Source organism: Drosophila suzukii, chromosome 3 (assembly GCF_043229965.1).
Source record: "Drosophila suzukii chromosome 3, CBGP_Dsuzu_IsoJpt1.0, whole genome shotgun sequence".
NCBI classification, from domain to species: Eukaryota; Metazoa; Arthropoda; class Insecta; order Diptera; family Drosophilidae; genus Drosophila; species Drosophila suzukii.
Window position 1 is genome coordinate 88,450,184 of NC_092082.1, and position 15,794 is coordinate 88,465,977.

The following is a 15,794-nucleotide window of genomic DNA, read 5'->3' on the forward strand; positions in this document are numbered from 1 at the left end:
AAAAAAATTGTCGACAGGAAGGCGGGGAGAGCAAATCAAAAACGCATCGAAAAAAAACAAAAAGAAAATTTAAATTAAGCATCGGGTGTTACACGAAATCAGGGCTAAACACTTACCTGGCGAAGGAACCGAGGCAGCCTTGGCCGTCTTCTTTTTGCTGCCCGCCTCCACCTGCTGGATGATGGGCAGGGGATCGATGTCACCGCGGTCAAAGTGGCACTCGAAGGTCAGTAGGTTCTTTGTGTAATGCTTTCGCAGCGTGTATGCCGCACTGCTACTTGCCCCGATGCCCAAAAGTCCGGCAATGTCCTTCCAGGTCTTGCTCTTGGTCACCTGATGGAACGAGAGAATCGCAGTGATGTTAATTAAGAGCCAATGCAGGGACTCCAAAGTTCATGGCGCAAGTCTCGATCGAAAAAAAGAGAATCAAAAGGTTGCGAGCACAAACAGATTTCGTGTGGGATGCATTTAGCAAGTGGTAGGATACTATAAACTACGTAAACAACTCAGAAAAATTAGGATGGGATGAGGGAAACTACTAAAGGTTAAGGAGTAGTACACGCTCCATACAGAGTACCAATTAAAACCAATCAATAAAATAATAAATCAGAAATTTGTTTCATAATTTCTTGTTGAAATAAATCAGCCTCAATAAGTAAAATTAAAAGTGATTTAAAAATGCAAATGCAAATAAAAAAAGTCAAAAACAAACAACAAGCCGAGTAAAATGAGAGCAATCAGTATTAAAAATCTCAAAAATCCTAAGTCTAGCTTGGAATTCAGGCATTGTCTACCGATTGAAACTCTATCAAAGTATTAAAAAACGAAAAGAAATGGGGTAGACCCATTTACGGAAAAATTAATTTGAGGGCATGCCTGATAGATATTAAGTATTGCAGATCAAAAAAGTTGAAGGTAATACCAAGTGGGGCTTGGATTCGGCTTAGAGCATGCAAATCTAGGGGAAAACCAAGGCTGTACAATAATTGCCCTGGCTTTTTCCTATGGAAAGCTTGTCCCGCTGTTGGGAAAGCTAAGCTATACTCAAAATGCAGCTACAATTTGGACACATGGATCGGAGGCTGATGCTGGGGCAAAAGGTTGGTACAAAAGTAGCTGGGTGGCTGTGGCTTGACTTTAGTTTCTTGTTTTTACTGTAGCCGAATCACAATATTGATATTCATTCTATATATGGTGAATATTTTTTTTGATTTGGATTTGGTTTGGTTTTGGTTCGTGTTAACTACGTTGGTGGTGTTTTGGTTGATTTGGTTTGGTTTTGCTAGTAGTAAATCTAAAAAGAAGTTAGTAAAAGGAGTTACTACGGCACCTTGCATACCTCGACGAATCCGCCACGTTCTTTTACATAAATATATAACCTATATAAATCGAGTGGCTGTTTTGAGATGGTGGGGCAGGCGGTGATCGGAGTGCGCCGCTCCTCCATGAACGCCCGCAGCTTGTCCAGCCAGCCGCGTCTGTCCGGGTTGTCGTCCATCTCGTACAGCTTGCACAGCGAGTCCGACTTCTTGGTCGTGGTGATAGTGCTGCGGAATGGCTCCTGTGGCACCGGAGCATGGTTGAACACCTGCTGTGTAAGGAAAACACATAGACATTCCATTAACTTGCTCAAGTTTAAAGTGTAAGATTGACTTACCGGGCTACCAGCCGGACGTGGCCAATTGGGAGGTGAACTCATGTCGTACTCCTCGCCGGGACCACCGCCACCTGGGTGCATCACAACCGGATGGGGCGACGTGCTCGGCGGGGCTAAGTGACTTTGGCTATAGGGATCATTCTTGCGCGACTTTGGTGTGGTGCATTGTGGGTCCTCGCCGGATGCTGAATAAAAAAAAAAAGCAAATAAAATCAGTCGCGAATCTCTTGAAGGCTTACACCCGAGTTCTACTCACCCGCTGATGCATTCGAGAGCGTGCTCTGCTGACTGACTTCATCCATGGGCGTTCCATCCGGCCCGGTGGTTACGACAGCGGTGACCGCATGCATTCCCGCGGCACCCGTCGGCCCTGAAGAGCTGATCCCGTTGTCCTGCGATATATGCTCGGGGCCGCCGCTTTCCGGTCCTCCTCCGCCGCCGCCCTGTCCCTGCCCCTGGGGCTGGCCGCCCTGGAGCATCTGCGACTGCGGCGGCGTGCTGGTGGGTGGACCCATATTTGTGGGTCCGTGCGGAGGTCCCATGTGGTGGGGTGGTCCCATCGGCATGCCCGGATGCATTCCGGTCGGCCCGTTGCCGTAGCCTTGCGGCCCTTGCGGCGGTGTCGGACTTCCTCCATAGCCGCCCTTGTGCTGTAAATGCTGCTTCAGATAGTTCAATGGTCGAGGCGATCCACTGCCCTGAGGTGGCGGAGGTCCGCCCACAACCGGTGGTGGCGGTGTGCCTTTGCCCTGCACATGATTGCCCACCATCGCACCGCCGGGAGCTCCGCCGGGTCCGGCTTGTTGAGGCGAAGGCGGAACCCACTGATACGGCGGATATTGGCCAGTGTGGTTGGGCATGCCTCGACCTGGATAGCCGCCAGCCTGGGCCCCCGAGGGCATGCTGTTGGCACCACCTGCTCCTGCTTGGCTGGTGGGTGGCGGTGGTGGTCCGGTGGCGTAAGCGCCAGGCGGATACTGCGGGCGTGGCGGGTAGTTGCCTGAAAATAAGCCAATGATTAGTAATGTTATAAAGTGCGGGAGTTTTATAACTCCTTGTTGGGTTTAAAAGAAAACTAAGCAACCAGAAAGAAGCTCTTTTTAATATTTGCTATTTAAAGTGTTTAGTAGTTTAAACAATTTAAAAAGTAATAGACAATTAAAGGGACTATAGAAGAGCTGATCAATCTCACCTGGTGGATATTGCTGTGGCTGCTGCGGCGGATATCCCTGTGCCCCGGGACTCTGGCCCGGTCCGCCCATTTTGTAGCCGCCGTGCATGTGCGGCGGCATTGGGTAGCCTCCTCCCGCCGCCCCCTGCGGTGGTGGTGGGGGCGTGGCCATGTTGTTGATGCCCTGGTTTGGCGGCGGTGCCGGTGGCGGTGTTTGCTGCGGCGAATTACTCGCCGACGAGGCCGAATTCGATGCTTGTTGCTGCTGAGATTGCTGCTGCTGCTGGGGCGGACCTCCTGGCATTCCCGGGTGCGGTGGCATCGGCGGTGGGCCACCCGCCCCAACCGGCGGCTGTTGCATGGGTCCGCCGCTGCTCGACTGGTTGCTCGCCGGACGCGAGATTGGATGGTTTTGGGCTGCAATGGAAACGGATAATTAGGAGTGTCTTTTGATGAATCAATTGATGGAATACTCACCGACTGCCGGGGACATGGAACGCGAACCGGAGGAGCCGGTGGGCGAGGGTGTGGGTCGCATCACCTGTTGGGGATTGGGGGTGCCTGGCGGACCGGAGCCCATGCCACTGTGCGCCCCGCCGCTGGAGCTGTCGTTGCTGTTCTGTCCAATTAGCTCCTGGAATGGTAAGAGAAAGAGAACCGGAATTAGTGTGCATTCAATCAAGTGCAATGGCCAACCAAATGCCGGCCGGCAGGTGGCACTTTTTGTAGTATTTATTTATTTAAATGAAAGTGATAGCAACTATGAATTAACCAAGCGGCAACCGCAATTAAGCAACTGCCAACGCACACAGAAACAGATATATAAACGCGAGCATATGACTGAGATTCAATTTTGAGTTGGTAGTCGTAGTAGACCAGCGTAAACATATTCATGGCAATCAGATGTTTCGGGTGGGTGTTTGGGCCCATTCCGATGTCAAATGTTGTTGCCAAACCATCCCGGTATTCGGGGGATTCATGGGACAGCTCCTCCCCGCTCGTCCCGCGACCTTTCCTGACATTGCCCGAGGAATTCGAGACTCCTTCGCCGCTCCGCTCCTCCCACTTACCCCGTCACAATTATTATAACCCGGTCAGGGGGGAGGAATCCGAATTCATAAACGCCAAGCTGCTTGAACAATAACAACTCTTAAAACAGTCTGCAGGCACCAGAAACTCGGTGCGATGCGACACGACTTTAACTTTTTGCCGCCTATAACTTATAAGAAAATCAAGAAAAAGCTACACACAAACAGCCCCACTCGCACACTCACTCACTCACACTCGCACACACTGGCACACATGGCAGCTACAACAACAGCGGCAGCAGACGTGCACATAAAGCTTAAGTCGACAGCAATTCGAAACACTCACACACAGGGCCATGGCAAAACCCCAGCGGAGAGAGAGCTCAGGAGGAGCAGGGGCGCCCCAAAGTGGGGGTCTAAGAAAAAGAATCTTTTCAAATATTCCATGCAACTATCAGCTAAAAAACTATCTGAAGTACATACTATAATAGCTACGTATTATAAAAATTGTCTGATTTTGAAGTGTGATACAATAGCATAGGGAATTGAACACAGGTCTCCCAAATAAATTACAAGACTTAAAAAAGTCTGAACTTTTAATAATAAATAATATTCATAGATCTAACGTATTTTACGTTGTTTCCCTGACTGTTTAATACAATACAAATATATATTTTTATATTCGAATGTTGTATCAGAAATTTTTTTATAGAAGAAATGATTCATACTATTTGAATGGATGACGTTTTTTAATGAAACGTTGCATATAATACAAAACATTTTCTACTCCAAGATTTCTTACTAGAATATATCTTCAAAATTTTAAAATATCTTTCGGTTAGGATCTCTCCCCCTGAAAATATATTCCCACTAAGCCCCTGGACAGCCACAGCGGCAGCAGAAAGAAAAATACAACGAACGAACGAACGAGCGAACGCTGTTCGTTTTGGTATCTGAGAAATTAAGTGAAGTGAAATGAAATGTACGACGACGAACTGACGGCACAAGGCGGCGGCATGGGCATGGGATTGGGATCGGGATGGAATGGTATAGTATGGTATGGACTGGGGGTGTGGAAACGTAGCGGAGCGGGGCATAAAAGCTATGTGGAACGAACCGAGCAGCCAGTCAGCCAGCCAGCCAGCCAACCAACCAACGAGCGAGCGACAACGACGACGACGACGACGGACGGCTGCAACTTGAAGCGTTCCAAGGGGGGCGGTTGGGCGGGAGGGAGCGGGTCGGGGCTTAGGCGACGGATGGAGGCTACGACTACCCGGGGATCGGGCAAGTGGCTGTGGTAGTTATGGCGCGCTCGAAGCGAACGAAAGGCAACGGCAACGATGACAAAGACGTAGATAAGGAACAGAAACATGCGCACACAGATACACACCCATACCGTGGCACGTACACTCTAAATGTTGGAATATAATAAAATGAAATAAGCAACGACCGAGGCACTGGCACAGCGCACAGCGCACAGGGCAGGCAAGACCAGGCCATTCGTATTCGTATTCGCATTTTGGCGAGGGGTTCTCTCGAGGGGGGCACCACTTGAGTTGCGAGACGATGACGAGAATAGCAAGCAAGCAGCAAGCAAGCAAGCTGGCAAAATCAAAAGCAAAGCTAAAGGCCAGGCCGGATAGAATGCTTTGTGCCCAGGGGCGTAGAGGGGTTAGATGTTAGGGGGTTCGACTCTCGCAGGGGGGGACAAACACAACAAGCGCGGCCCACGTTTGTAGTTTGTATCTGTATCTGTAGTCTGTATCTGTGTGTGCGCCTGTGGTCGCGTAGAAAAATTACTTGGAAAGGAAAACAAGCGCTGCGGATACAACAACAATGAAATCATTTATAACGAAAATAATGCGAAGCAAACACAAATAAAAAACAGATAAAAAATACAAAAAAAAAGAACACACCTCCCACACTTTTGCCTCCCTTTGCCAACCATCCGAATTCATCAGCGAAATAAAGTTCAGCCAAGATTTGCGCGCCAAAAGTGTTGAGAGTTCGATTTTTGGGCACGATTTCGGAGAAGGGGAATCGCCCTTGGACCCCACTTGAAAAATAATAATAAAAAAAGGAAGAGAACCCCATCATCTTTCATCTTTCGTTCTCAAGATGCGATGATGATGTAGCAGCATTGGCCACAAGTTCGACTTTTGGCCCTCGAAAGCGCACTTCACCGCTTTTTATGCCGTGTCATCTGTGGACGTTCATTTAAATAAAGAATATGCATGTTGCTTGGATGGTTGGTTGGTTGGTTTGTTGGTTGGTTGGTTGGGTAGGTAGGTATGTTTATGTCTGGCTGTCAGCTGCTGCCGACGATGGAACCGATGGAACCGGCGGTACTGGTGGCTCTGGTGGGACCTTTGTGGCTTATCACCTTAAAACCTTTAGCGATGAATGTGGCAAGCGAGCGTTGCAAAAATAAAAAAAAAAAAACATTAAAAAACAAGGCAAAAACCGAAAACAAGGACTGGCATACATGTGCTTGTTATGCGGCCAACGAAGAGATAAAAAATAAGAGAATTAAATGCACAAAGGAGCGGCACACACGAGAAGCCGGCAGAAAGGGGCAGCAGGGAATTTATAAACACAGCCAGCCAGTTGGAGAGAAAAAGTAATAAACTCGGGGATATCATAAAAACGAAAACAAGAGGAAGAGGGTTAACACATTCAGATCGTAGCTTGAAATACCCTAGCTATAAGGTTTGCGATACCAATTAGTAGGTCTCAGATTAGCAGGAATTTTGATGAGATATAAAGTTTATACTATTAAACTATTGCTTCATCTCGCAGTATCAGGGGTTATTAAAATTCTAAATATCAATAAAAATTAAATGGTATTGATAAGATGTAGAAGCTATTTGAAGTAAACCGCGGTTGATAGCTAGTTTTTTATATTATACTTAATATTAGGAAGTTTTAAATAAGAGATATGATCTATTGATAAGGAAAGTGCTAACATTTCCCCAACTTCCATAACCTATTAAGCACAAAGCTAGGGTATAGACCTCAAAAACTGCAACACTGAGAATGTAAAACAGACAAAAAATAGTTCACCACATCCCGCATAGTCTCGCAATCTTCTCACCCCCTCAATGGTTTTCATTTTGTTCAGCTTGTACGCCGGATCGGAGGGGTTTAACCTCAGAGCCGGGAAAAGAGATATATAAAGAACACAGCCCAGCTGAGCGACAGCCAGTCGGACTGTCGCTCATTAGACATCCTCCAAGTGTGGGGGAGGGTCTCCATCTCCGTCTGGGTCTGGGTCTGATTCTGAATCCGATTCTGAGGCCGAGCGGTCGACTCCATGCTCATGCAATTTCTGTTTGCGCTTGCTGGAAATTTTATGAGCGAATCGAAAGTTTGTGCGATTGTGTTGAGTGTGCAAGGCGCACATTGCACAAGGGAACCACTCAGGCAGTCCCAGTACACTAAACGCAAATGAATATACAGTCCAACTTCCCTGAACTGATCTTCAAAGGAAATCAGATTAATTCTTCAAAGTTTTTAATGTTCTTTGTAGGAAATCATAGGTTTAACAGAACACCAGACATGGAGACACAAAAGTATAGTATGAACACAAAAATGAATTATAAAATTTAACCAATGTTAATATAATATATCACAAAATCGTATTCATAAATACAATTTAAAATATTATTATCAATTAATTTGGTATACATATATTTAAATGAATTTATTAATGTTTTCCACATCTGAGTTGTTCGTTTTTATAGGAATTTCTTATCGAATTCGATTCTTATTTTTCTTCACAGGAATTTATTATGTTATGCATGTACTGTAAAGTTGAAATAATCTTTATCATCATCGAAATCATAATCAGTTTTTGGAACCCTAAAAAATGTCAGATTTTTTGTTTATGATAATAGTTTGAGTTATAGAAGTTCGACTGTATATAGAGACAGGCATATTCTCATATTCGTATACCAGCAGCAGAAGTCGCTTTGGATCTGCTCGGTTCGGTTGGGTTTGGTTCGCTTCGTTATGTTTCGTATCGTGGCATTCGTTCGCTGGTTTTGCCAGCAGAGCATTCAGTCGCCCCCAATCCCTGGCCCCTCATCGCCCCCCAAACCACTTACAATATGGCAAACTGACAGACTGGCAAACTGACGGACCAACAGCCCGCCAGCCACTGCCAGCAGTAAAAGCGAAAAAAGAAAAACAACAGCCAACGCTGGCAGTCAACCACTTTGAGAGCTCAGACAAATGTCCCATGAATCGCACACTGGGCTCCAACCGAAAGCACACGGCCCAGAGTCGCAGTCAGAGCCAACAGAACCGGCAAGAGCCAGAGCCAGAGCCACAGCCAGGGCAATAGCAATAGCAAAAGCCAAAGCCCCGGACCAGACCGATCCAATCCGACCCGACTCTACTCGACTCGACTCGTTCGCATCGTTTCGTTCGTGGTGTGTATCCAAACGAGTGAACTGAAAAACAAGCGCACAATCACACGACCCTCTATATATAAATTTGTATGCGTTCATAACGAAGCAGTTCACAGGAAAATAAATTGTGGGCCTTTAAAAGGGTTATATAAAATATGGAAAACAAAAAATTGTAATATCTTAAATCTATTAAAAATGTTTCTCAAATACTAATGAATAATACTATGAATAATATTCATATATTATTCACAGATCATTCATCATTTTCTAAAATAAACCACATGTCCGAATGAACTTTGTCAAGAAGTTAAATCTATCTTCTGAATATCTATCTATCTCAAACTACTAAAGTTACACCATCCAAATCTTTCCAATAACCTCTAATTGTACCAAAGGTTTTGGCATATAACTGATTTTCCCTCTAGACCTTTGCATAATCAGTATTCGGAATATCATTTGTAATAATAAAAAACATTTTTTAAATTTTAGAATAATCAAATATTAATACCATATTTTTCTCTGTGCAACAGCGCCAACTGAAATGAACGTTCTTTTTATTTCGACTTTATTTTTGCCTTTTTTCCTGGCTGCGCCGCCTGTTAAAATGAAAAACGATGATGATGCCGCCGCCGCTGCCAACAATAACAACGCAGCAGAGTCGCAGCAATGAGTGGAGCACTAAAATCCCAGTAACAACGGACGGAGAAAAACCGGCAAAATTGTTCATCAGGCAAACACTGGCAGAGGGTCCAGGGGATATGGGTTGGGGGTACGGGGAAAGGCTGGGCCATGTGGCTCAGGGGGCTTTTGGGTTCGCAGTCGCAATAGCATTCGCATTTCGCATGCCGGTGCTCGGTGTTCGGGGTTCGAGGAGTTGAGGCCCAAAAGCCCCAACCGTGTGCACTGCACCACAGACAATTTCGGGCCGCATTAAATGAATGCAGCAGTTGTGCTGCCGCTGCTGTCTGCCTGGCCCGCAAATTTCAGATGCTGATAGGCATGAAGATAGTCATGCCAATTGCCCACAGAGAGAGGGAATATGACGCAGAACAGTCTTGAAATAAGTTTATAAACTAGGACACGTCGATATGCACGGGTATGCATATGGTCTTGAAAATCAATGGAAATGGTAATGGAAATGCCAGTGGATGCTTAAATAACACGCCATATAAAAGGTGTGTTTACTGTTTACAGCCAAACGGTTAAAAGCCATCAGTAGTTGAATATTATTGCTGGCAGTTGGCTTTTGTTCTGCAACACACGGTGAATTTAAAGCGGCTTACAAAATGCAATACGAAATCGACCAGCTTAAATAAAAACGGTCGAGGAGAGGTACTTCCCCTTAACTTTGGAACGGCTTAAAATGAGTGTTGGCTGCAGCTGATTACAGTTTTTCGTTCGTTTTTGGTTGGATTCAGTTTGAATTGGCCTGAAACGCGGATTTAACCTTGCAACAACCAATTATAATGTAAGGAAAACCGATTGGTTTGATTTTGTAATGTAATTGGAGTGCAATAGTTTCAAAATATTTTTAAATTGATTTTGGTTAGGTATCCCAGTTTGTAATTAGATACAATTATGGTTTAAAAATTACGTTTTTGAAATGTATCCATGAAATTTAAAATTAAGATGGTTAATCTAGAACATTTGAGGAAGTCTTTTTGGTTTTTGGCAAGGTTTGGAGGAAGTAGTATCCATGAGACCCTAGACCTTTTGCAAATCAGTCACATTCTTGGCTAAAGAGATGGATCGATAGCGACTAAAGAGGACCTGAGTTGATGAATCGCCGGTTCGAAATGAGAGTACACATAAAATGTAAACAACCCGCTAAACAACAACAACATCAGCAACGACGACGCGAAGGAGATGGAGGTAAAGCAAGAACAAGAACAACAATGACCTTGGCATTGACCCAAATATATGGTAACAGACGCTTTGTGTGTGATCTTGAGTGTAGTCATGCGAGTGTGTTGGTTGCATATACATGCCACATACCAAATATAAAGGGAATGGAGGGGGAAAAGACCAAAATACGAAATAAAGAAATGGTATGGGGCACAGGAGGATTGTCGACCGAGCGGGGAGGGGGGCAGGGTGTATCCACGACGGCCGCGGACATGCTGAATGAATAAATGGGGTACAAAGCAAACGCACACATCCGCGGGCACTTCACATGCACAGCTGCGTCCAAAATAATAATACTAGGGGTCTACTAATGTTTTTTAATAATACCCTCTTCCATATCACAGATCGAAGGGTGGAATCGAATCACAGACCATCAAAATGTGCTTACCTATTCAAATACAAATAACCATTTTTGGAAAACCCTCTCATTTTGATCCATCAAAAACCATCCACTGGATATTGTTCAGCAAATAACGAAATCCACAAATGGTGATGACACGTGCATAAACGATCTCAAAAACAGGAGGTGGGGCGCAACCAACCAGACTGTCGGCATTGCGAAAAATAAACCAAAAGACAAAGGGGGAAAATGCCGCCGCCGAAAGAAATAGTAATCAAAACAAAATAAAAATCATTAAAATTCATAAAAACAAATCAAGACAGCCGACGACAACAACAACGATAAGGCTAAAAGCAATTTTAAAAGTTAAGGTAAAGGGGCGTCGTCAAGAGGATGGGATGCGATAGCGGTGGTTCAAGTTCAAGGGAAAAGCGGGAGGTGTTTAGGTAAAAAAAAAACAAGAGTGAAAAAATCATATAAACCCACACAAAATATAAAGAGCCAAAGGGCAGGAAAAGCCGGCGGAGAGTAATCTCAACCCAAAAATGAGTGCGAATACCAGGGTGGGGGTACGAGTAGGGGGCTATGAGTACCAGTATGAGTACGACTACGGGTTCCACCATGGCCAGGCATAAACATTTGACCTGAACAACTTTTGTAGACTGCCTGCCTCTTGTTGGGCAAGGTGGCACACGACGGAAAAGGGGGATTGGTATTGGGGTACGTTTTTAGGGTGGGGGATTCGAAATGGGAATGGGAATCGCAGGTAAAGAGTGCGACGCCAACGTAGACGTATGTGTGACGTCACGAGTCAAGTTCACGTGCTGTTCACGCAGCACAGTTTATTGACCCACTTTCGATGTGTATTATCTAGAAAAGCTGCCAACACGAGTCGTGAATGGGATGCGGGGAGGGGGGCTACTACTGGGTGGTCGTCCCACGGCAAAACATCCAATGAAAGTGCAAATAGCAAATGTGCTTGCCCATATAAAGCCGTTATTATCATAACATACTATGGGTAAATATACAACTACCTCCGATTAGAGCTGATTCATTGTGGCTTCTTCTTTGAACAAGTACTTTCGTTATTTAACAGAGGAGGTATATTACATATATACTACTGTCACACTACTGCTACATAGTAGGTTTAAAGGCATCTACAAGATGTTGTTTTCGAAGACTGAAGAAAGAACTTAGACAAACCATTAAAACCTCACGCCTAATTTTGCCTGCCAATATTTCTGTATTACATAAAACAGCCCAGCTGTTAGATGATCTAACTTAGATTTGCTTATATCTGTTTGTTAGGTGGCTACATATATCTTCTTTGGGATTCCGTTTTAAGAAGTTTTCCTCATATGTAAGTAAAAGGGCTCTGCTCGCGACAAGTATTACTTATAGTGCTTAAAATTCCCAGAAGATTCTAGTTCTTCCTTCAGAATCCATTTCCCAAACTGATTTTAAATCTCTTACCTGGTGCGGCGAGGGCGACGCCTGCGAGGGTTGAGGTGATGGACTGGGCGCATGGCCAGGACTGCTGCTGGGCGGCGGTCCGCCGGCGGTGACGTGTGGCGGTGGTGGCGGCTGCTGCTGCAGGGGCGGCACATGGTGCGGGGAGGCGGGCGGCAAGGGATGTCCGGGACCGGGGCTGGGCGAGGACCCACCTGGCCAAGGTCGATTCGGTTCGGGATACTGCACAAGGACATTATGAAATGGTTAAATGGTTAATTTTACCTCTTGTAAAAGTTACTCTCACCTGGTGCGTCGAGTAGGCAGTTCGATGGTTGGGTCCGCTCGCCGGCAGTCCCGGCGGTGTGGGATAGCGTTGCGGGTACGGCGAATATTGAGATGTTGGCGGTGTGTTTTGCTGCGGCGGCTGCTGTCCGGCGCCAGGAGGTGGTCCGCCCGGCACAGGACCGCCGGGCTGCTGTCCCGCCTGCTGTTGCTGCTGCTGCTGTTGTTGTTGCTGCTGCTGTTGCTGCTGCTGCGGCGAACTAGGATAGGAACCTGAATTTTGACCGTGAGCTGGCGGATAGGGTGACTGACCCCTGGAAGTATTTGTCTGTGGATGGAAAAACAAAACGGGATCAATAAAAGCCAAAGGAGACTCATAAATATCTAATGGTTGTCAAAGTTTAACCCTTTGCATACACTTAAGGAACTAACCTTAATGCTGAGATACTTTTCTAAGTCAGTTTAACAAAAACACGGACCCTTTGGATGTGGTATTTAGAGCCATTATAAAAAATTAAATAAATCAACTCGCCAATAAATATTGTATGTGCAATTTTCTAACAATTTGAGGATGTGTCACGTGGGTCCTTAGAGGGTTAAATTGTTGGTGCGACAGGGATGGCAGATGGGTTTTTAATTACAGACATCTCGCTCTGTCTCTCTCACTCTCTCTCTCTGTCGCTCTTTGACTCTCTATTTATATCCTCCCACACTCTTTTCCCCTGCAATTCATCAATTATTTGCGCTTGGCTCCGCCGATGTATTTTCGTCTGTGTGCGAACAGTGCACATTCCATTTTATTGTATATATCATTTTAATCGATATTCCACAACCAATTCCCGTAAATGCGCGCACAAATACACACCCTCGTGCTCATGTGTGTGTTCGGTTCGGCACAGTGGATGTCCTCGGATTAGGACACTCTCTGCATTGTAAATTTCCAGCAATTAATATTCGATTGTGCAGCTGGGAAAACTAGACGATAATTGGAAATGACCCCGGCGACTGCACAAGTGCCCCTAATTATTTGGCGCCCACTGTAGCGTGTGTGTGTGTGTGTACACTGCACAATATTTAGGGGGAGGGGTAGAGATGGGAAGGGGTGAAAGGAGCGACATCGACGCACCCTCGGGTGTGCTGTCACTTGACAGTCACAAATGCGCAGATTAAAAAGAGACAGTTCAAAAAACATGCTGCCAAAGGAACCTAAATGCTGGCAATAAAAAGTGGAAATATTTACCACTATAACGGCAAAAACCCCCACACATTCGCTTATACAATGCAGGGCAGAATGATAGTTTTCTACTTATCAAGTATGTCCCAACTTAACTTGTGAACTATGGAGTAGTTCCTTAAAAAACTTTTGTAAAATGTGTATTATTAACAGATTTATAACTACCGATCATCTGCGTATAAATAAATGTTTAGACTTCCAATTTACGGAAGTTCAAATACCAGAGGATCTCTTATAAATGTCGTCAATAACTAAGATTCTTAGCGAAATTCCACATTGCTATGAAGGCGACCTGAACTGTGCATGTCCTCTCCAATCAGTTCAAATTACGACGCTCTGTCCTGAAGGAGGACGCATTACTGGTGGGGCAGGGATGCGGACAGTCGATTGCCTGCCACTCCTGGCTCTTGCTCCTGCTCCTGGGTCGCCCTCCGCCACGCCGTGACCCACCACACACAGCACCAGCACCAGAGGAAGAAATCCACTTGAGTGGAATATAAAGTGAAACTTACGGACGCTCATACATGTACATGTGCAGAGGCGGCCAGGACAGACCAGGGTAGACCCGACCAGGCCAAGCCAACGACAAAGTTGCAACAAAGTCAGGGGAAAAGGAGCTTCGAGACGGAGAAGACACCTCTTGCTGCGGTACGTGGCCTGTGCTCGGCACAGACAACTGGAGCAGGACGAGCAAAAACCAGGCAAGGCAAGGCAAGGCATGCCATGTGCCATGTGCAAGTGGAAGTGCCTGTGTGTGGGAAAGAGCTTTGGATGCCATTAATGAAAGGATTTTCAACTTGACGTGGTGCGACAAGGCGGACCAAGTCGCAGCACACAGCACAGAGCACATAGCACACAGCACAGCGACCGTCTGACATGGCAAGTGGAGAGGCGCTTGGCAAGCTCACAGACTTTCGGTTCGCCCTCGCAAACACAAAACCCCACAGCGGCGTACACACAAATGTAGCTGGGCAACAACATCGCTGCGAATGCCACAGCCCGGAGTAAAATGTGGCAATAAATCTAATGGAAACTCACAGCAATGAGGGAACGAACCGGAGAACCAACCGGCAAGAGTGCTGCCAGCTCAGCTACTTTTATGGCAAATTTGGCTATAATATTTACCAAATATCAATAGATACTGAAAATACAATGAGTGGTTTTAAAAACCCCCTATTAAATTTATTTTTAGCCTCAAAGCTAGCCCACAATAATTGGATAATTTAATTTATTTAAATGGATTTTTCCAAAGCTAGTTAAAAAAATGGTTCACTTTAAACTGTTATGGTTTTTTTATGGTTACCAATGGTAGGTGAGTGGTTCTCAAACAGCTGTATAACCAAGCCTGATATTTGCCGTTGCTTTGCTTGGTTATACATGTGAAATTAAATTTAAGTGGCTAACAATAGAAATGCCGCTAGTACATTACTGCAAACAGTTATAAAACATGTGCCGAAACCAACGTAAAATATTATATCATATCAAAATAACATGAAATGGATAATGGTATTTTTATAACCATTTGATTTTTAAAGTTTAAGAATTCCAAAGAAAACGCTTTAGGTTTCTGTTTTATGTTTGGGATAGAAAGTAGTTTTCATGGTATACAACAAGACTGTTAGTCATAGTAAACCTATATTAAGCAAATATTTCTAGACAAGAGGTTTTATTTATATTAAAAACTCTATAAGCAGTAGCTAAGTCTAAAAAGGCTGTATTTCCATAAGACAACACTGCTATCAACACAGCTTAGTTGGCCTGGCCAAAGGTACGGAATGGTAAGGTAAGGAAAGGCATCTCAAGGCAAGGAAGCCAGAGCCATATAGCCAGAAACAGAAACGTAGACAGAACCAGAACCAGGGAACCAAGGGCCAAAGCCAGATCCCGTCGTTCGGGCAACGAGGACAACGACAACAACAACTACAACAATCGACAACGACGACGACGGTCGGTCGGTCGGTCGTTCAGTTCAGTTGGGTCGGTCCACTGCAGGGTGACAGGAAACATGAATGGATGGTTTTCGTGCTCCGCTGTGTGCGTGTGTATCTGTGTGCGGAGCGAACGAGCGAGGCAACGAGAAATAAAGTTAAAAAAAAAAGGAAAAAAGAAAAAGGGAAAACTCATCATGGATGAAAATCAAAAGCAGAAACGGCAACGGCGGGTAGAAGCTGAAGTGGAATTTGAATTAATGCAGGGTCGTACGGTGGCACAAACAGACAGGCACACACAAACGCACACACACACAATGAGTGTAACGAACGAATGACGGTTGGAACGAACGTCGGTCGGAATTAAGTTCGGGGAAATCGG

The 15,794-nt window shown here is 45.3% G+C and overlaps 1 protein-coding gene across 12 annotated transcripts in view; it reads right to left on the reverse strand.

The window, feature by feature from the left end:
- Nucleotides 1–15,794, reverse strand: part of osa (trithorax group protein osa) — a 31,649-nt gene that overhangs the window by 8,386 nt on the left and 7,469 nt on the right. For 4 of the 12 annotated variants that reach the window (XM_070995791.1, XM_070995790.1, XM_070995789.1 and 1 more), the window contains exons 3-10: nucleotides 12,273–12,578; nucleotides 11,990–12,208; nucleotides 3,306–3,462; nucleotides 2,850–3,245; nucleotides 1,914–2,657; nucleotides 1,658–1,842; nucleotides 1,331–1,591; nucleotides 115–333 (exon numbers count right to left, since the gene is read on the reverse strand). In XM_070995791.1, the coding sequence (XP_070851892.1) occupies nucleotides 115–333; nucleotides 1,331–1,591; nucleotides 1,658–1,842; nucleotides 1,914–2,657; nucleotides 2,850–3,245; nucleotides 3,306–3,462; nucleotides 11,990–12,208; nucleotides 12,273–12,578 (2,487 nt within the window). Of the gene's footprint in view, nucleotides 1–114; nucleotides 334–1,330; nucleotides 1,592–1,657; nucleotides 1,843–1,913; nucleotides 2,658–2,849; nucleotides 3,246–3,305; nucleotides 3,463–3,898; nucleotides 4,029–11,989; nucleotides 12,209–12,272; nucleotides 12,579–15,794 lie in introns of those variants that run through there. The other 8 variants (XM_070995794.1, XM_070995798.1, XM_070995793.1 and 5 more) reach the window with 6 other exon arrangements.